The sequence below is a fragment of the Leucoraja erinacea genome, chromosome 33, assembly GCF_028641065.1.
Source record: "Leucoraja erinacea ecotype New England chromosome 33, Leri_hhj_1, whole genome shotgun sequence".
Taxonomy (NCBI): domain Eukaryota; kingdom Metazoa; phylum Chordata; class Chondrichthyes; order Rajiformes; family Rajidae; genus Leucoraja; species Leucoraja erinaceus.
In genome coordinates this window covers 10,691,361-10,713,302 of record NC_073409.1, presented here as the reverse complement: position 1 = coordinate 10,713,302, position 21,942 = coordinate 10,691,361, and the positions used below count along the sequence as shown (strand labels likewise).

General features: G+C 40.0%; 1 protein-coding gene across 1 annotated transcript in view; it reads left to right on the top strand.

The window, feature by feature from the left end:
- LOC129712662 (uncharacterized) overlaps positions 1 to 21,942 on the top strand; it is an 83,044-nt gene that overhangs the window by 46,534 nt on the left and 14,568 nt on the right. Inside the window, exon 5 of the mRNA XM_055661268.1 lies at positions 20,744 to 20,807. Within this exon, the coding sequence (XP_055517243.1) occupies positions 20,744 to 20,807 (64 nt within the window). The remainder of the gene's footprint in view (positions 1 to 20,743; positions 20,808 to 21,942) is intronic.

Genomic DNA, 21,942 nt, shown 5'->3' with positions numbered 1-21,942 from the left:
CCGTGGTTTGATAAATGTGTGGTAAGGCACATTGGGCTTGATATTATTAATCCTCCTGTTGCAGTTCAATATTGAACTGTTGGTTAGCAACATTTTGTTGGTCAATATGTTCCTGATTTCCATGATTGCATCTCCACTCCTGGACATAGGTAATACAAATTGTTGAAAAAAAATGGTGTGCAACCTTTCACCCTTTAGAAGCCTCCCAAACTAATCTTATTGGATTTGTCATTTTATTTGGACAAACAAAATAACTTCAATACGGTTTATGTTCACGTTCCATGGATACATTCTTTAAGGATCATGGGATGTTTAAATTCAATCAACATTTGTACTGAAAAATTGATTCTAAGAACAGCCATTTATGATTTCTCAGAAAGAAGTACCACTCTTTTTGTTTCTCTTCACAATAAATTTAATTAAAAAATCAGATTTCATTGTGGCCTAAACAAACTCTCAAAACTAATTTGTTTAAGAAGGAACTGCAGATGCTGGAAAATCGAAGGTAAACAAAAATGCTGGAAAAACTCAGCGGGTGAAGCAGCATCTATGGAGCGAAGGAAATAGGCACCGTTTCGGGCCAAAACCCTTCTTCAGTTTATTTGATAGTTTATTTTTTCACCAGAAATGTTCTTTGAGGAGAAGGATGCTTTTGTCATTACTGACAAAAATAATGTGTATTCTGGGGCAGTTATTATTTATTTTCAAATTCCAGATTTTTTCTGTTGCAGTGGGAAAACAAATGGTATTGAAATGTTATTGAGTGATTTAATTGAATTTCAGCTTGGCAGAATCCATGGGTTTTTATAGTTATAAATGGCTTGTTTATTAAATTTTCACCTAATAAAAGGAATGAGATTCAAAATACAACACAGGAAGAGTTGCACACATTAAATATTCATTATTACACTATTGTTGATATATAAGTGCGCTTTAAAAATAAGTTTAGTGAAGTTTCCGAAGAACGGCATTAAAATTAAGGGCCTGTCCCATTTACGCGACCGTTACAGGCGACTGCTGGCACACGTCATAGGTCGCCGAAATTTTCAACATGTTGAAAATTCAGCGGCAACCAGAAACATGCTACGACTCTTTGGAGACCTCACACGACCATAGGTTGTATGGTCATGAGATGTCTCCTATGGTCGTGAGAGGTCACCCGCAACATGTCGCTAGGGGTCGCCTGTATGGTCGAGAGATCTCCTATGGTCATGTTGCCTGCCCTGGAGGACTTTAGTTATGGGGTCACAAGGGTCTCCAGCAACTTGCAATGTATTGTCACACCTGCCATTTACCAAAGTACCCAAATCCCTGCATATTCACAGTTCTGCCAGTGAAGGGGCTGCACCAGACCTTAACTTAGAAACGAAACTAAACAGGTGGTGGAAGTGTCAATTTGGGAACACTTTGGAAGCAGAGACAATAATTCTTTAAGGTTCTAGTTATTTCTGGAAAATGGTAAGGCTAGTCCTCAACTTAAAGTACTAAATTGGGGGAAGGCTGATCTCAATAACATAGGAAGGACTTAGCAAAAGTAGACTGGGAGCATCTGGCAAGTGGGAGTCTTTTTAAAACAAAAGTTAGCAAGAGTTCAAAGACAGCATATTCTGGTCATGGCAAAAATGGTAAGATTAGAGATGATAAAGGTTATTGAAGATTTGATCAGGAAAGAAAAGGAAGATGAGACTGGTATTGGCAACTACAATCAACTAGGTGCCTTGAGGAATACAGAGGATGGCGGATGGTACTTATGAATTTGGATGCCAAAATGGTGTCCTAAAATATCCTTGACAGCTAAGGAGAATCCCAAGTCATTTCTAAGTATATTAGAAGCAAGTGGGTATGCAAGGAAAGAATGGGAACCCCCCAGGGGCCAAATGAATTATCTATGTGTGGAGCCAAGGATGTGGGAATGGGAGAGGTATGTGAAGGATAGTGAGCACAAGGAGGGATATGTTGATTGACTGGGCCATGCAGGTATTAACAAGGTGGAGGTGTTAGATACCTTGGATCACAAGGATGGATACATTCCCAAGGTTGGGTGAGATCTATCCCAGACATATGGCTTTATGAAGGGGGAACTCATGAATCACAAACTTAATTGCTATGTTGTGGAGATAAAGATCGAGATTGGTGAAAGCAGGGGGTAGCTGTTGTCTCTGGACTTTGATAGTAAGGTATTTGATATGATATCACATGGTTGAGGCAGAAGGTTGTGGTGAAAGATGTTTTTTTCTGTGTCTTGTGAGATACCACAGGGATTGGTGCTGAGACCTTTGCTGTTTGTGATATGTTAGTGATTTCGATGTGAATGCAGGAGGAGTGATCAGTAACTTGATGTGAAAATGTGGTGTTGTGCATAGTGAGAAAGGTTGTCTAAGGCTAAAGCGGGGTATAGATCACTGGAAATCTGGGCGTATTATTAACAGATGAAATTTAATCCAAATAAGTATGAGGTGATGTATTTTGGGAAGTCAAGTACGAGTAGAACATATACAGTAAATGGCACGGTACTAAGAAATGTTGATGAACGGAGACGCCTTGGGGTTCAAGTCTATAGTCGCCTGAAAGTGTTATCAATGGTGGATCGGGAGGTCCATGGCTTGAAGGTGCATGGCTTGCTACCCTTCATAAATTGGGACATAGGATCTAGGAGTTGGAATTTTTATGATACGACTTTGCTAAACACTGGTTAGGTTGCACTGGAATATTGTACACAATTCAGTTGCTATCAATTAGTAATGAGTGGTTGCACCGGATAAAGTGCAGAGAAGATTCACCAGCATGTTGCCTGCACTGGAGGACTTTAGTTATGGGGAGGGATTGGATACGTTGGGATTATTTTTCTTTAAGCAAAGGATACTGAGGGGAGACAATTATGAGAGGTACCAATAATCAAAATATTTTTTGCCATGGTAAGGGTAACAAAAACAAAATGCACATGGTTTTAAGGTGAGAGTTATGAGATTTCAAGGAGATTTTTTTATAGAAAAGTTAATATCTGGAACATGCTGCCAGGGCTGCTGGTGGAGTTGGTTTAAATTATTGTGTTTAAAAGGCATTTAGACAAATACATAAAAAGGCAAGGCATAGAAGGATAAGGTCCTAACTCACTCAAGTGGGGTTAGTGTCAATTGTCAAAAAATCATCACAGACATGGTGGGCTGAATTGCCTTTGTCTGTGTGTACAATTCTATGACTAAGGTGTAAACCTTGGACAGAAAATAGAAATGTCTCAGTGTAAATAATTAGAGTTTCCATTTTGATTCCCGGTGTGTTTTGTATTGATTGAAATTGGCTTTCATAATTGGAGGACTGATACATTTAATCCCAGGTTGCTATATAGGAATATCTGTTGTAGATCTGAATTCATGAGGTCCTTCTGTAAGGGCAAAGGATGACATTGCACCAAGCACTATGTACTTTCAAAGGCTCGAAAGCTTGATGCAGTAATGAGACATTTTGACATCTGTTTGAAAGAAGTGCCTGAAGCCTTAATTAAAAGCGACATATTGGAGCATCCAATGAAATCTTTAATAAGGAAAACCATGTTTTTTTTAAAATGTTCCTGTACAGGACTAAAGGGCGTGATTCATTTACTTTAGTAACTTGTTTTAACATTAGATCAATTTGATGGCATTAAACTATGCAATATATTAGCTAGTGGAAATCAAAAGTAAAGACAAATCACTTAGCAGAAAGGGCTGGAATGGTGAATCATTTCAATGGCATTTAATCACTCTCAGTCTGCAGCATGCCACTGTGCCTCCTTGGTTTGTTCCTGATCCAATATTCCTTGGCTGCTGGTGCTTGATAAATTGCTGTTTGTTTCCAACATCTTGTTTTGATGAAGGTTTGTGTGATAGTTATGTTCCTTCTACTTTGGATGATGTTGGACTAGTTGGATATTTCCAGCACTTTCTGCTTTTATATTCAGATCAAGTAATATTTTTTTTCAGCCAGGGATCCTATGTGAATTGATTTTCTCTGTGACAAAGTAGTAATTTATTAAGTGTGTGCAAGTATCATCAAGTGCTCCTAATCTATGCTGGAAGGGCATACTGTAGTAACTTTGAGAATCCATAATGATGACTGATGGGAAAATTCACAATATAAGGTTCAGTATAATGCCCCTGTCCCACTTGGGAAACCTGAAAGGAAACCTCTGGAGACTTTGCGCCCCACCCAAGGTTTCCGTGCGGTTCCCGGAGGTTCCCGGAGGTTTTTGTCAGTCTCCCTACCTGCTTCCATTACCTGCAACCTCCGGCAACCACCTGCAACCTCCGGGAATTGCACGGAAACCTTGGGTGGGGCGCAAAATCTCCAGAGGTTTCCGTTCAGGTTTCCCAAGTGGGACGGGCATAAGACATTTAGTTGACATAGATAAGATAGCAGTTTGCAGCCCCTCCAACTCCAACAGCACCTAACTTAAATGTATGTATAATTATTCAGCACTAATACATGCCTTTTGGGCCACCATGTCCATCAGGTAGCCGTCTGTCTAATCCTATTTACCAGAACTTGGTCTGTAGTCTTCTATGCTCAGCTCAATCAAGAGTTAGCCTAAATGTTGGCCTGTATTACTTAAATATGTGAGAGTACCTGCCTCCAGCATCCATCCATGCAGTATATTCCAGATTGAAACTATTCTCTGGGTGAAAATTATGCTTCCTCAGATACCTCTTATTCATTATCTTAAATCTATGGCCTCTGGTCTTAAACACCTCTGCCAAAGGGAAAGTTTATTTTGATTGTCTTCAATTTGTACACCTCCAATAGGTGCCCCCCCCCCTCCCCAATCTACTCTGTTCAAAGGAAAATAAACCAGCCTATCCATTCTCTCCTCATAACCAAAATTATCCTTCCCAAGGATAATTCTGAAAATGGATCTCGACCTGAAATGGCACCCATTCCTTCTCTCCAGGGATGCTGCTTGTCCTGCTGAGTTACTTCAGCATTTTATGTCTATCTTCAGTTTAAACCAGCATCTGCAGTTCCTTCCTACACATCCTGGTGTATTTTCTCTGCATCTCTGGTAGAATCACATCTTTCCCATAGTGTGTCAAACAGAACCGCACATTGTTGATCTCCCAAAATACATCACCTCAAGCTTATGGGGATTAAATTCCATCTACCCAACATTCCATTCTGTAGCAAAAGATAACGCTCAATATCCACAGCCCTACTGATTTATGTGCGCTTGGTATTGCTGTAGAGCGAAGATGCGGAAATTTAACTTGTATGTCCAAGGATTTAAAGCAAATTAACAAAACTATTGCTTATAGATTGCAGCTTGGTGTTATGGCTGTAATATGAATTTATGTCACACAACATCATGGCAAACATCAGCAGCATCTGAGGCATGACATACCATACATCCCTGAGCTGCAATGCACCTGACACTGAGCCTGGGTCCAGCAGGTGAATCGGAGAGAGGGCTTATCCTATTTCTGTTATTTCCATAGGCCATTGAAGGAGTCTATTCTGTCTATCGCGTCTCTAGTGGCTTGCAAAAACATTCTTACCTCTCTCTTATGCCAATAAATGTTCTTTGATTATACTGATACTATGACTTTTTTTTAGCCAGCTGACATATCAGCACATCTTTGCTGTAAAATGAATCCAGATGACCAAGGAATGCACATAATTACAGGCAAAAGTTGCAAACTCTATACAGAGAGGAGCAGAGGTCAGGATTGACATTGGTTGTTGGAGATGTTCAGCAGCAGCTCCACCTGCTGCATCATCATGTTGCTCTTTCAAATTATCTGGGGAGTACACAGGACAATTGTTGTTGAGAGGGTTAGGACTGATCGGGAATGGGAATATGGTACTGAAGAACTGAACATTTGACACTGCACTATGAAATATTTGGTAAATGTAAATGGCATATACAGTAAATTACACCAACCTCAGGAGTGTTGATATACAAAGGGATCCTGGGGTGCAACTCCATAGCTCCCTGAAAAGTGTGGTACTTGTGGATTGATTAATGGTTAAAACATGCTGACCATAGGTCCAAGCACTGAGTACAAGAATCGGGATGTCATGTTTGCAACTGTACAAAACACTGGTCAGATCAGATTGAGTAATACTGTTTGCACCAATACTGTTATACCAATATAAATTACACCAATACTGTTATGTCTGGCGGCTTTTTTCTGTTGTCTTTTGTTTCTTTCATTTCTTTCTCGTTTTTGTTTTGTTGTGTTAAACATTGAAAAAAAAAGATCAGATTGAGTATTATGCATATTTCTAGTCATATAGGGAGAGTGCAGAAGAGAATCACTGTTGCGTGGACTGGAAGGCTTGAGTATCAGGAGAGATTTGACAGGCTGGATTTATTCTCAATGGAACATAGTAAGGTGAGGGGAGACCTCAAAGATAAGTAGTAATAATAATAATAATAATAATATAATAATAATAATAACTTTATTTATAAAGCGCTTTTAGACAACATCAGTTACCACAAAGTGCTGTACATGGGAAGTCAACAAAAAGTTATTACAAACTACTAAAACCATTAAGACGACAGGACTATAAAAACAGTAAAAATTAAAAGACATTAAAAGCACTAAAACAGGAACAATGTCTCAGCCAGTGTCGAAAGCCAGTGAATAAAAGTGAGTTTTTAGGGAGGATTTAAAGATGGACAGTGAAGGGGCCTGTCTGATCTGCAGTGGCAAGGTGTTCCAGAGTGCTGGGGCAGCAACAGAAAAGGCTCTAAGTAAAGAGCAGTTTACAACCCAACAGTATGATCATTGAATTCGCCAATTTTAGGAAACTTACCAAAACGTTCCCCACTTCTAATCCCCCCAGGGGCTCTAACATCAAGGTGAGCTGCAGGCCAACTTCTTGAGCGCGGTGGTGGAATAAAGAACTGAGACCCGGGAAGAGATAAGACTTTTGCTCCAGGCACTGTGGACAGGTGTTCGGAGATTCTCGCGGGTCCCTGGTGGTATGGAATTGTTTCGAAGCTCCCGCAACATAAAATTAGGTGCAGGAGTAGGCCATTCGGCCCTTCGTCCCGGAGCACCGCCATTCATTATGATCGTGGCTTAAACATCGGGACTTACCATCGCCCCCCAGGGGCTCAAAGCCTAAATCAGCTTGCAGCAGTTTGACTGCTTGACTGCGGGAGAAGAATAAAGAACAGAGAACAGGGAAGAGATAAGACTTTTGTCTTCCATCACAGTGAGCAGGTGTTTGGAGATTCACTGTGATGGATGTTTGTATGGAATTGTATTAATTGTGTGTCTTGGTATTTTGCTGTTATGACTACAGGAACGTAATTTCGTTTGAACCTTGTCTTTAAATGACAATAAATGGCATTCTGATTCTGAATCTGAAGTTTCTATTTCATGTGTGGTTGGCATTTTCTGTTTTTTTGATTCTTAGTTATGTGATGTACATTACAAAAAATTGCAGATGCTAGAAATTTGTTTAGTGTAGTTTAGATGAACAGCAAGTGGAAACAGGCCCTTTCTTCATAAGACCGACCCATGATCATCCCAGGAGTTCAGTCTGGTACACCGGATCTTTTTGGCAGAAACTGTCCTTCAAACCAGATTTGGGACCAAACCTGGACGCAAACTCCAGGTGCGGTCACACCAAGACCCTGTTCACATTAACGAACCTCCCTGGCTCCTATACTCTAGCTTCAGGTTTGCAATGAAACTAACATCTCCATTCGCTCTCTTGGACCCCTGATGCACCTGCATGCCTACCTTCAATGAAGAAGACTCATTGCGTCTCTTCTTCCTGAGGAGACTGAAGAAGGTCCATCTGTCTCCTCAGATCCTGGTGAACTTCTACCGCTGTCATCGAGAGCATCCTTACAATGCATCACAGTATGGTATGGCAACTGCTCTGTCTCTGAATCTGAAGTTGCTAGGGTGGTGAAAATTGTGTGGTTGGCATTTCCTCGCTTTTTTTGATTCTGTAGCAAGTGCTGTCTGTACAGGGCGCTCAAATTGCAGATGCTCTCACCCAAATTTGTTTAGTGTCCTACCAGGTGAACAGCGTGCTACAGGCCCTCCATTGCCCACCATGTCCGTCGAGGACCCTTTGGCGGCTGTCACTCTACTCAACAACGTACACTAGTTGCCTATCCACACCCCCCCGGACACTGGGGATTATTTTTATTCAGAAACGTTAGCTAACCTCCACAAACTAAAGCATTTCGTTGTCTCTGTACTGTACACTGACAATGACACTCATTGAATCTGAATCACATCAGAATGTCCAAACTCCATACAGACAGCACCCGTAGTCAGGATTGAACCCAGGTCTCTGGCGCTGTAAAGCAACTGCTCTACTGCTGCTCTACTGTGCCACCCTAATGTAAAATCTGAAATAAAAGCAGAAAATGCTATATCACTTGTTTAAAAAAAATTAAAGATAAAATTATTCTTGGCTGCTTTAGCTGCTGTAGTGAATATAAATCATGAATGCATTTGGAGTTTACGAAGATTTTGTATTGTCATTTGTTATTTACAATAATTTGAACGTCTTATCTATGGGCTACATTATAAAATATGAACCCACTGTCATATGTAGAGTAGATGTTTTGATTTTCTACCAAAGCTTTAAAGTAATTACAGACTGAGGACTTTGTACAAATGTGTTCAATTGTTGTTTAATTATGTCACAAAGTTACATCCACATATAAAATGTAATATATTGTTAGGTCTTGTTAATCTGTTGTAAATGAGGAAATTATTATCTAACTTTCAGAGTTCAGTTGAAAAATTTGTTTCTTAAATAAAAGTTAATCACCAGTTCCATTTCTTCCATGGGATTCTTGGATGTCAAAGAAAGAGAAAACCCTTGCATTTATTTTGCATGCTTTATTCTCAGGAGATGCTCAAAATCACTTAATAGTAATTGAATTGCTAACTGAAAGGTAATCTGTACTTTGCCAGAGGAACTATGGTATTCTCTTCATGTAGAATAAGATCCCACAGCAGGAGTTAGACCAGATGGGAAGATATTGCCGCATATGCTGGTAATCTGAAATAAAGCAGAACATGTTAGATTTGCTACTCGGGTCTTGCAGCTAATGTGGAGAGATGAGCAGAGTTAACGCTTGATCTTATCAGTATGGAGTACTATGATAATGAACCGATAAGATCAAGTTTTGTTTAAGAGACAAAACCTGGACAGAATTGCAAAGTACGAAGCACTTTTCTGGCCATTGGAGAGAATGGACGTGACCTCATTTTGACGTCACATTTGAAAGTGAGTCTGGGGGCTCCACAGTAGCTCACTGGAGAAGCAGCACAATGGGGCTAGATCAAAGGGAAGTGTTGGTTTTAGTTTATTCCACTCGAGTCATTTCTGGTCAGATTTTGGTGCTTCTGCCACTTTGATCCATCGCCAAATTCCATGTGGGAAATTTACGTCTTGGTTTCTACATCAGTGAGACCTGGTGTCTACAATAGAAACCCATTTATTTGAACATGGATTCCTGTTCTAAAGATTAGGTGGAAAAAAGGCATTATTTTTTTTATTTAACAAGAAATATATTTTTGCTTTTAAAAATTGTTATCTTTATGTACAGCAATTTCATGGCTTTTAAATTACTTTTTTCTCAGCCTTACCTGTATTTAATGGTTGTGAGGGAGTGATGAGGTGGGTCAACATATTCCCGGATGTAAAGGGCCAGAACAGTGGCTCTCCTGTAGTAGACTGAGGTAAGTGCAGATGGTGGACAAATCTGAAAATTGGACCTAACTCAGCATAGTCCACAATTTTCCGACTCTGTGATAAGAGCTGACTCTTCTGTATCATCCCTCAGAGGACAATTCCACACTGACTAGGACTGATCTAGCTGTATATTTCTTGTGATTGTAGCCACAGAAATTGCACTGGAAAATGTAATCTACAGTTTTACTTGTAGAAAAGAGACTGTTGAAGGTGATCAGCACTTCTCTCTCTGCTTTGGTAAGTCATATTATGGTCTTCCTCAAAGCAAGTAAAGTGCCTGGAGCTGTGATGTCGGATGGAAATACAATGCATGATGGACATTTCTGTTGCAACGTTATATTGGATGTATACACAGAGGAATGTGAAGGCCTATTCAAGTAATTCTTATCTAAGCCGCTGTTAGCACTTTGTCAGTGAAGCCAACAGTGAAATCTTCACAGACGGTCAAGATATCTTCTGTGAAACTTGTGACAGTGTGGCAACCAATCAGTCCTAGTCCCATCATTCACTGGGGATGGGTGGCACTCTGATTTTCAACACCCCCACCCCCCACTCAAAAGAAAACCGCAATTCAGGAGGTCATGCTTTAAAGTTTGAGAATCTCTGAATTAAAAGTTTGAAGGTTTAAGTTTTTTAAAGGGCATAAAACAAAAGGAAATAGGTCCCATGACTCCCAAGACAGGAACTGGCTGTTCCTGTCTTAACACCATGTTTTCTAAACCATTAACACTTTAAGTTTATTTTGAATATATATCTGTCCACCATTATCAGAAAGAATTGTAGTATAATTGTACATTAAACCTCAACTTTGTTTCAACTGATCCCTGTTTATTCAGTGTTACAGTTTTCAGCATTCATTGATGATAACTTCTAAACTTACATTAAGTTGGATATTGTTGTGTATTTGTTACTTGGAATGGTCTTTAAATAATACTCGGACACGGGAGTAAACTAACAAGCTTCTTTATTCTCAATGCCACCTTGAGTCTCTCCTGCGCATGCGTACCATTGCGCCAGGCATCAAATATGTTAATTATATTACACACCTAACACTCCTCCCCCTTTAACTTGAAGGCAGGTAACACCATTTCTATTACATACACAACACTCCTCCCCTTTTAACTCAATTTCATCTTCACGGTATATGCTATTTACCTAACATATAATTGATTAATACACTGTTGCAAAATTGTATTATTAAAGTAATCTCACAATACATCCTCATAACTGTAATAATCATATCTAAACCTAGCACTTAATTCCATCCATCTTCCTTAAACCAAATACATTACCCCTTGCTTTATGTGTTATCATTTTCCGTTCCCTTATGTGTATTGCGCACTCTTTCTAATCGCTCTAGCTATGCCTGTATCTCTGCCTCTTCCTTTTTAAATGTCCTTATCTTAATTTGAAAATTTCCTGTTCCTGATATTCTGCTAAAGTTAGCATTTCATTTTCTGCTTCATATATTCGCTTTGTTTTTCTCTGTTTCTGTTTATTATTTGTAGGTGGCACTTGAAATATTTAAAGTATTGAGTACGTATGTTGCGATGTTAAGTTACAGTTGTACAAGATATTTGTGAGGCTGCATTTGGAGTATTGTGTTCAGTTTTGGTCATTATAGGGAAGATGTTGCTAAGCTGGAAAGTATGTAGAGAAGATTTATGAGGATTTTGCCAGGACTTGAGGGCGTGTGCTAGACCGAAAGGCTGGGCAGTCTAGGACTTTATTCCTTGTTGAAGCACAAGAAGCTGAGGAGTTATCTTATGGTGCATCAGATCATGAGGGGAGTAGATGGGGTAAATGCGTAGGGTCTTTTACCCAGCGTAGGTAAATCAAGAACCAGAAGTCATAGGTAAGGTGAGAGGGGAAATATTTAATAAGAACTTGAGGGACAACATTTTCACAGAGGGTGGTGGGTATACAGAATGAGCTGCCAGAGGAGGTAGTTGAGGCAGGTACTGTACAGTAACAACATTTAAAAGACATTTGGACTGGTACATGGATGGGAAGAGCTTAGAGGAATATATGGGCCAAATGCATGTAGGTAGGACTAACGTAGATGGGGCATTTTGGTCAGTGTGGGCCGAATGGCCTGTTTCTGTGCTGCATGACACTAAATATACTAAATTATATAAAAGTAAATTAGTAACCTTCAGTTTGCTTTATTCAAAAACACTTGTGCAAAAGGCACTCTCTTTTCATGGAAAGTTGATTTAGCCAGATGGTAACTGAAAAAACTACTTGCTTCTGTGTAAAAGGCTGGTGTGCATTCCAAGCATTTACATTGTGGATGAACAACATCACAATAACTATTGTAGAGATCCAACTTTTTTAATAATATGAACTCGGCATTGTTTCAATAAAATATTTCAACAATTTTTGTCCATGCTTTGGAAATCACCTTGTCTTGTTTTCAATGCGGCTACGACCATTGTGGTTGAGGTCTTGCCTGCCCTTGGTTGGAGACCTGTTGCTAACATGCAGATGAGTGTCCGTTGTCAATTGTAGCATGCCAGTGCATTCTTGACACACCAGTAGGGGTTTCTGTTTGTGGAAGGATAGGATATTGTATTGGTTTTTTTTAATGTGTTGATAAATTGGATTATTTTAGGTAAATATTGGGTTGATTGTTTTTCTGTGTATTTTTACAAGCATAACCTTAATGCTGTTCCAATTAATGTTGTGAAGATGGGCAGTTCATGATTTTTTATTAGAATGCTAACCTAAAATTCTTTGCTAGTTGGTTGTACATCTCAGTATCAGGGTATTGTTCCTAGAACAATACCTCTCTCTTTCTGTGATACACACTGTTTAGATTAATATTTACTTGAAGTGTCAATGTGTTTGAAGTCTGTGAAATATATAGTGAATACAAATATTTTTCTGTCCTTTATTGGTTTATCATTGCTTGTATAATCCAAATACGCATTCAATAATTTTGCCATTTGATGTTTATGGTGGTAATTTTGCTTGAGTTCATTTTAAGAGGTCAATATAGGTGCCATGAGATCATTTTAATGTGTGCACTTCATCTCCCAACCACTACCACACTGTCATCCCAGCTATTTTTGAATAATGCTGGCACTCATTGATTATTAATAATCATAGGATCATATATATATTCAAAGAAACTAGCTGGAGTCAGCATAATACGTGAGTAGAATTGATGTCAAACATTTAATATTCTTGTAGCAGTATGCATATGCAGTTCCTTTGGAGGTTGAGCAAGTGTAGATATTTTCTTCTGCTTTCACAGGAGATTTCATGCACTGGAAAATTGTATTGAAGATTGAACATGTAAATTCTTCGGTTGATTATGACATGTTTATGGTTTGCATTCTGCTTCACTCTGTAATGATAAAATCTTGCCAAAGTCTTGGAAAACTCCACACATTTCTGCCATCAGCCCCACAACCTCTTCAGAAAATCAGCTAACCAAGGCAAAATAATTGTAACTTCTGCTGGAATAGGAGAGTGAGATTTACAGAAATCCTCTTTCAATCTGAACCAGTTAGAATCCAGTTTAGTTGATGTGATTCATGGCGCTGAAACTATTGGAAACCTTCTCAGAAAAAATTATTGTCTACCGTATGAAAAAGCATTCACCTTACTGCAATCAGTCTGGTATGGTGTTGATGTTACAACTCTGAAGCTAGGCAAGGGTGCTTGACTAATCTTTAGGAATTTTTTGAGCATGTAACTAGGAAAATGGACAAGGGAGAACCAGTGGATGTAGTGTACCTAGACTTTCAGAAAGCATTTGACAAGATCCCACATAGGAGATTAGTGGGAAAAATTAAGGCACATGGTATTGGGGATAGAGTGCTGACATGGATAGAAAATTGATTGGCAGACAGGAAACAAAGAGTAGGGATAAACGGGTCCCTTTCGGAATGGCAGGCAGAGACTTGTGGGGTACCTCAAGGCTCGGTGCTGAGACCGCAGCTATTTACAATATATATTAATGATTTAGATGAAGGGATTAGGTAACATTAGCAAATTTGCAGATGACACAAAGCTGGGTGGCAGTGTGAACTGTGAGAAGGATGCTATGAGAATGCAGGGTGACTTGGACAGGTTTGGTGAATGGGCAGATGCGTGGCAGATGCAGTTTAATGTGGATAAATGGGAGTTTATCCTCTTTGGTAGCAAAAACAGGAAGGCAGATTATTATCTACATGGTGTCAAGTTGGGAAAAGGGGAAGTACAATGGGATCTGGGGGTCCTTATTCATCAGTCAATGAAAGTAAGCATGCAGGTACAGCAGGCAGTGAAGAAAGCGAATGGTATGTTGGCCTTCATAACAAGAGGAGTTGAGAATAGGAGCAAAGAGGTCCTTCTGCAGTTGTACAGAGCCCTCGTGAGCCCACACCTGGAATATTGTGTGCAGTTTTTGTCTCCGAGTTTGAGGAAGGACATTCTTGCTATTGAGGGAGTGCTGCTTAGCCAATGGGGACAAGGGTAATTCCCAGGATGGCGGGACTGTTAATTGCTGAGAGAATGGAGCGGCTGGACTTGTATACTCGGGAATTTAGAAGGATGAGAGGGCATCTTATTATCTAAATGGTGGCCGATTGGGAAAGGGGGAGATGCAGCGAGACCTGGGTGTCATGGTACACCAGTCATTGAAGGTAGGCATGTAGGTGCAGCAGGCAGTAAAGAAAGCGAATGGTATGTTAGCTTTCATTGCAAAAGGATTTGAGTATAGGAGCAGGGAGGTTCTACTGCAGTTGTACAGGGTCTTGGTGAGACCACACCTGGAGTATTGCGTACAGTTTTGGTCTCCAAATCTGAGGAAGGACATTATTGCCATAGAGGGAGTGCAGAGACGGTTCACCAGACTGATTCCTGGGATGTCAGGACTGTCTTATGAAGAAAGACTGGATAGACTGGGGTTTATACTCTCTAGAATTTAGGAGATTGAGAGGGGATCTTATAGAAACTTACAAAATTCTTAAGGGGTTGGACAGGCTAGATGCAGGAAGATTGTTCCCGATGTTAGGGAAGTCCAGGACAAGGGGTCACAGCTTAAGGATAAGGGGGAAATCCTTTAAAACCGAGATGAGAAGAACTTTTTTCACACAGAGAGTGGTGAATCTCTGGAACTCTCTGCCACAGAGGGTATCGAGGCCAGTTCATTGGCTATATTTAAGAGGGAGTTAGATGTGGCCCTTGTGGCTAAGGGGATCAGGGGGTATGGAGAGAAGGCAGGTACGGGATACTGAGTTGGATGATCAGCCATGATCATATTGAATGGCGGTGCAGGCTCGAAGGGCCGAATGGCCTACTCCTGCACCTAATTTCTATGTTTTCTATGTTTCTATGTTATTGAAACATATAGGATTATTAAGTGTTTGGACACGCTAGAGAGGGGAAACATGTTCCCGATGTTGGGGGAGTCCAGAACCAGGGGCCACAGTTTAAGAATAAGGGGTAAGCCATTTAGAACGGAGACGAGGAAACACTGTTTCACACAGAGAGTTGTGAGTCTGAAATTCTCTGCCTCAGAGGGCGGTGGAGGCCAGTTCTCTGGATACTTTCAAGGGAGAGCTAGATAGGGCTCTTAAGGATAGCGGAGTCAGGGGATATGGGGAGAAGGCAGGACCAGGGTACTGATTGTGGATGATCAGCCATGATTACATTGAATGGTGGTGCTGGCTCAAAGGGCCGCACCTATTGTCTATAAGGGTATGTTCTCAGCCCCTTACTGTACCTTATACACTCATGACTCTCGCCAAACTTTGCAGTAACTTAATTTACAAGTTTGTAGATGTCACCACTGTAGTTGGCCGGATCACGAACAATGACAGGACACTGAATACAGGAAGAAGATAGAGCTCTTAATAACATAGTGTCAAGCCAACAACCTCTCCCTCAGCAAGATGAAGGAGCTTGTTATTAACTTGAGGAATCATGATGGTGTACACAATTCAGTGAACATCAATGGTTCTGAAGTGGGGATGCTTCTAGGCATAAATATCACCAATCATTTGATCTTGATGAAGCACATTGAAGCTACAGAGAACAAAGCACACCAAGGTCTCTATTTCCTCAGTCTCCTGCATGTCCCAAATGATGTTTACCAACCTCTAAAGATACACTGTGCTCCATCGGGATGCATCTGCTCTGCCCAAGAACCTAAGAAAGTACAAAGAGTTGTGGAATTATGGGCAAAAACTTGAAAGCACATGCCACCAGTTCCAGGAAGAGCTTCTTCTATTCTCTCATCAGCCTACTGAATGGACCTTTTACAATCTAAGGGTGTACATCATAACACTATATTTAAGAGGGAGTTAGATGTGGCCCTTGTGGCTAAGGGGATCAGGGGGTATGGAGAGAAGGCAGGTACGGGATACTGAGTTGGATGATCAGCCATGATCATATTGAATGGCGGTGCAGGCTCGAAGGGCCGAATGGCCTACTCCTGCACCTAATTTCTATGTTTCTATGTAACATATTTTGCAGTCTGGTATTTTTCTCTTTGAATTACCTTCTGAATTTGTATGTGGCTGCATTGTACTTGTGTACATACGGTTTGACTGGATCGCATGCACACCAAGATTTCCACTGTATACTGGTACACATGACAAAATAAACCAGAACCAAATAAGTGAACCAGTCAATCATACCATCAACAACATTTGTGAAATTGCACCAATATCATGACATAGGCATTGATCCACACCTTCAGCTCATTCATCTTTCCTGTGAGACCCCTTACATTGTTGTAAATACCATTAAACTGACACTCATGCTTTCCTTCGTGTCTCTGTTTTCTCATTGGCCTGCCTGTAAATTGTTCTACATATAGTCAGCCTGAGAGTCATAAAGTCATGGAGTTGTATATTATAGAAGTGGACAATTTGGTCCAACTTTTAATACTGTCCAAGTTGCCCACTTGAGTTTGTCCCATTTGCCTGCATTTAGCCCATATTCCATAAAACCTTTTCTCTCCCAGTACCTGTCAAAAGGTCTTTGAATTGATGTAATTGTATGCACCACTTCCTTTGGCAGCTTCTGCTTAACCACTATCTTCTATGTGAAAAAACCTAGCCCAAGGTTTCCTTTAAATCCTTGTCCTCTCCTTTTCAACCTATACACCCACATTTCAAGTTCCCCATCCTACTGTGACCATATCTATGACCCTCATAATGAGATCTACTTTATAAACTTACTTTTCAGCCTTCTATTCTCCGGTGGAAAAGTCCTAGCTTATCCAGACTCTTGAAAACTCAAATCCCCGTTTGAATCTTTTGTTCATGTTCTCCAACTTCATGTCATCCTTCTTAAAGCTGGGTGACCAAGCTGCACACGGTACTCATTCATGGTGTTACCAATGCCTTGTACAATTGTAACACAACATCTCACCCCTTATACTCAATGCCCTAACCCATGGAGGTCAGTCTGCCAAGATCCTTATTCTGCACTCTGTGTACCTGTGTCAGCACTGCTAGGGAATTATTTACTTGTACCTCCAGGTTTCTCTGTTCTATAGTACACTGTAGGGGCCTGCATCCACCTGCCCTGGTTTAACTTCCCAAAACGTAATACTTTGCGCTGATCCAAGTTAAAATCTATCTGTCAATCTTTGGGCCACTTTCCCAGTTGATCTGGATCATGTTGTAATCTTAGATGGCCTTCTTTTATTGACCACTATACCATCAATTTTGGTGTCTTGACATTCTGCTCCCCCATCTTATTTGTTTAAACCTTCCTGGGGAGTACCAGCAAACCTTCCTGCAAAGGTATAGGTCCCCCTCTAGTTCAGGTACAACCAGCTATTCTTGTACAGGCCTACCTCAGAAGAGATGCCATCTGACCTATCTTCCTATTTCTATTTCTATAACCTATCTATTACACGTGGCATAAATTTATCCTGAGATAACATCACCACTATATAACTTTTGTCTAACATCCTAAATTCCCTTTGCTGGCCTGCATCTCTGTTCTTACCTATGTTGTTAGGACTAAATGTACTATGACCTCTTGTGGAATGTTTTGTATCAGCTCTCAGATGTTAGGGTCAATAATATTCTTGACCCTGGGACCTAAGAAGCAATACAGCATCTTGGCGTCTCACTCACGGCCACAGATACACCTGTCAGTTCCCTTGTTTATTGAGCCCCTTATCACTGCTGTATTTTGGACTTCGTTCTTCCCTGCTGTACAGCAGAGCCAGTCGTAGGGCCACCTATTGGCTGCAGCTGCTTTCCCCTGAAAGGTTATTCTCACCAACCGTATCCAAAATAATATACCAGGTAGGGAGAGGAACTGCTGCACCTCCTGCCTGCCCTCCTGGTGGTCACCCATCTACTATCCAGATAATACTGCAGTGTAACCCAAGCTCTTATTTATCTGTAACACTTTCTGTCTCCAATGTGCTCCTCAATATGTCCAACTGCTGCTCCAAACAATCTGTGGGATCTGAAAAGAGCTGCAGCTGGACATGGTTGTCGAGGAAACTTTCCCCCACATCTCACAGAAGGAGCATTCCACTGCTGACTGTACTTTGATCTCAGCAAAAACACTTTGATCTCAGAAGCAGCATTCTCAAAAAGACTGCTCAATATGTGGTATTTTTCACCCTAGAAAGGTATTGATTCATTTAAACGGTCATGTCTTTTCAATCATCTAGATAATAATTTGAGTGCTGGGACAGCTATCTCTGTTTACTTGGGCATGCTCCACTTCCTTGAACATCTTTCCATTTTAAGAAAAATAGCCGTAAAAGAAAGAACAAAAATCATGTGCTCTTTAGATACTGAATGGAGAAGTGAAGTGCTTTCTGCAACAGATTCTAATGTCAAGCATGATGCAGTATGTTCCCTAGTTTGTGATTTGTGGTCGTAACAGCCCTTTCAGTCACTGAGCATTCTACCTTTTGGGAGCAGCTACCCGCATTGTTCACAGCCTGATTAGCCTTTGCACCTTTGTTCCAAATAGCTTTCCTGTGGTATCTGTGATGTATTACCTGCATCATTGCGTTCTCATTATATTTTAGTGGCACATTTTCACTGTTGACCAAAGGTGGGAAATGTGTTTTGTTGATAAATAAATAATTGGAGTAGTACTTATTTGATCTGTAATATGTCAATCAATGGTAGGAGAGTACAGACAGTGCCCTGATAAGAAGGGAATAATATACCGGCACTCCCTGACTTATGCAACAGGCAACCTATGTAAACTCGCACTTACATTAGCAATTCTTTAAGCTAACTGCTTTACTTCAGAGTTGCATGTCTCAGTAGCAGTCCGCTACTGCCGTTGCATGTGGCCATTCTCGCAAGCTAGTCAGCTGTTGTGGGAGTTCCTATGTGGTCTCTGCGTCGAATAGTAAATTTACAGGTATGTAGTAGCACTTCCGTTTCTGACTTGCGTAACATCTGATTGATGTGAGGGTCCACGGGATGTGACCCTTATGTAAGTCGGGGAGCATCTGTAATATGGGAGATGTTAGTACCTAATGGTTCTGTTTTTTTATTGGGAAAATAATAATCATGGGTTAATATTACTCATACTTGCCTCGATTTTAACTTGCTCCCAGATGTATATATGCTTTGAACAAAACTCAATTTTATTATTCTGATTTAAACTGCGTAGAAATAGATGAAATTTACAGCATTTCCCATCCAGACAGCATCAATGTTTTCTCTCAGTGCTACAAAGAGTGTAAATCTGATTCTCACAGCTCACACACCCCTTCATCTTTATATTTCCTTCAACAAGCAATCCAATATTGAATGTTGAAGTAATTCCATCCTCTGCCCTTTCTGCTTAAGATTTACAAGCCTCTGTGAAATTATTTCTCCCCTTCTAAATCTCTTCATTTAATTTTGTTTCATTCTGGATCTGGTGACTATCAGACAGAAATTACTGCTACATATCAGTCCCATCATCTTATAGGTTTGGGTATGTAGATCATGCATATCACTTATTCATTCTATCAATTGGAAAGAGTGCAGAGAAGATTTATGAGGATGTTGCCAGGACTCAAGGGATCTATAGGGAAAGGTTGGGCAGGCGAGGAGTTCATGCCTCAATGCAAGAGGCTGAGGAGGGGATTTTAAAGAGGTGTATAAAATCATGAGGGAAACAGATGGGGTGAAAGCACAGTCGTTTTCCTAAGTTTGGTGAATCAAGAACTAGAGGCATAGGTTTAAGGTAAGAGGAGCAAGATTTAATTAGGAACTCATATTTTGGGTATATGGAATCAGCTGCCGGAGGAGGTAGTTGAGGTATGTACTATTACAGCATGTAAAAGACACTTGGACAGGCACATGATAGGAAAGGCATAGAGTGTAATAGGCCAAATGGGCAAATAGGTTGAGCTAAGCTGAGACATATTGGTTGGGGTGCACAAACTGGGCTGACGGGCCTGTTTTCGTCTGTCAGACTCAATTACTTAGTTTTGTACTATTCAGATGGGAGGGAAAAAGTTGATGTATTTGAGCTTCTCAAATTAAAAAAAATATATATATTTTACCATTTTTGAAAGTTTTTAATGTGTTTTTTATAGATGTTTTCAACTTTAGCAATTTTATCACCAGAACATTGCAAGATCTTGTTATTTTATTTTATAACATTAAAGGAATCCATGCAGCCCAACGAACAATTTAGAACAATGCTAACTGTTCAAACAATACCCACAAACCTATCCCAGAAGCCTATTCTCTCACACATTCCCATTTACTCCTTGACTCTCCTTCCACCTACCTATACCTGGGATAATTTACACTACCCAATAAGCCTATAAACCAGGATCCAAGAGGCCTTGGGGGTAATCTATGCTGTCACAGGGAGAACCTGTAAACTCTATACTGACAGCAATGAAGAGCATGTAAGGTGACCTGTGAAGCAGAATCATTACCTGCTGAGTCACCATGTCATCCTTAATAAGGTGATTAATTTGTTTACTAACCCATTTATATATTGAATGCTCATTGTCGGAGTCTTGAATGTCAAAGGTTCAAACATGTTCCTCAAACTCTTGTGAATAATTCTTGTAACAGAAAAACATGTAAATTTCTTTCAGGGATGAAGAGGCAGTTTGTACCAGAAGTATTTCAAGGTCGAGATGGAGAAGAGTCGTTGAAAAAGTAAGACTGAATCTTTTGAAATCTTTTAAATGCAGAATATTTTATATTTTGGGACCTTTGAGCCGTATTAAGTTTATAGTTCACTATAATATTAATAATATACTATAAACATAATATTAATATTATAGTTGACAAACTAAACAATAATCATTGAAAATAAAATTGCAGAGTTTCTTTGATTAAGAGTGGGAATTTTCAGCATGCATTGAGAGGAAAAATTGAGGTTCATTTTTGGTCAAAACATTAAAGCAGTAAGGGAAACTTTAATGGAAAATTAAAACAAAATTGGGGCGCTTTATTAAGTGTTTGGGGTTAGGCTAGGATGGTTTTGAAATGCAAAGTTTAAATTTGCATCAGTTTCAGCAGAATGAAGTTGTGAATATTTTGTCTCAATCAACTGCTGGTCCATTAAACGGGTGATTATGATCACATCATCATTATTGGAGCTGCCCAGGACTTTATATCCATTAAAAAAGAACATTGAGTGGATTCAGTAGCAGGTGCCCAACTGTTAGCATTGATTTTGCATTATGGTAAATTCAAAATTTAATCCGTAATAATCGTAAGTACGAAAGTGCGGTAAAGCAGATGGCAACATTATTAGAAATGAGCAACTGCAGTTTTTTTGGATGTTAAGCATATCATCTTAGTGGACAAACTGGGATTGTTTTCTTTGGGCTATTGGAGGTTCAGGGAAGAATGAAAGTAGTATATAAAATTAGCAGAAGCGTAGATAGGGTTAAAGGTCAGAACCTTTTTCCCAAGGGCGAAATGTCAGAGAGGGAAAGCTTTAACGTTAGAGAAGGAAAGACTAAAGGAAATGTGCGGGGCAACTTTCTTACACAGAGAGTGGTGAGGCCAGGGATAAACCATAAAAGTCTCTTAAACGCCATTATCATATATGATAATGGCATTTGTGTAAGACTTTTATGGTTATGTTTAACCATATGGTTATGACTTTTATGTTTAGGGGGCACATGGTTATGGAAGAATATCAATCACGTGCAGGCAGAGGACATTAGTTTCACCTGGCATCATGTTTGGCACAGATATTGTGGGTTGAAGGGCTGTTGCTGTTGCTGTCCTGCTCTAGGTTCAGCCAGCAGGAATTTTTTGTTGTGAACATTAATCAATG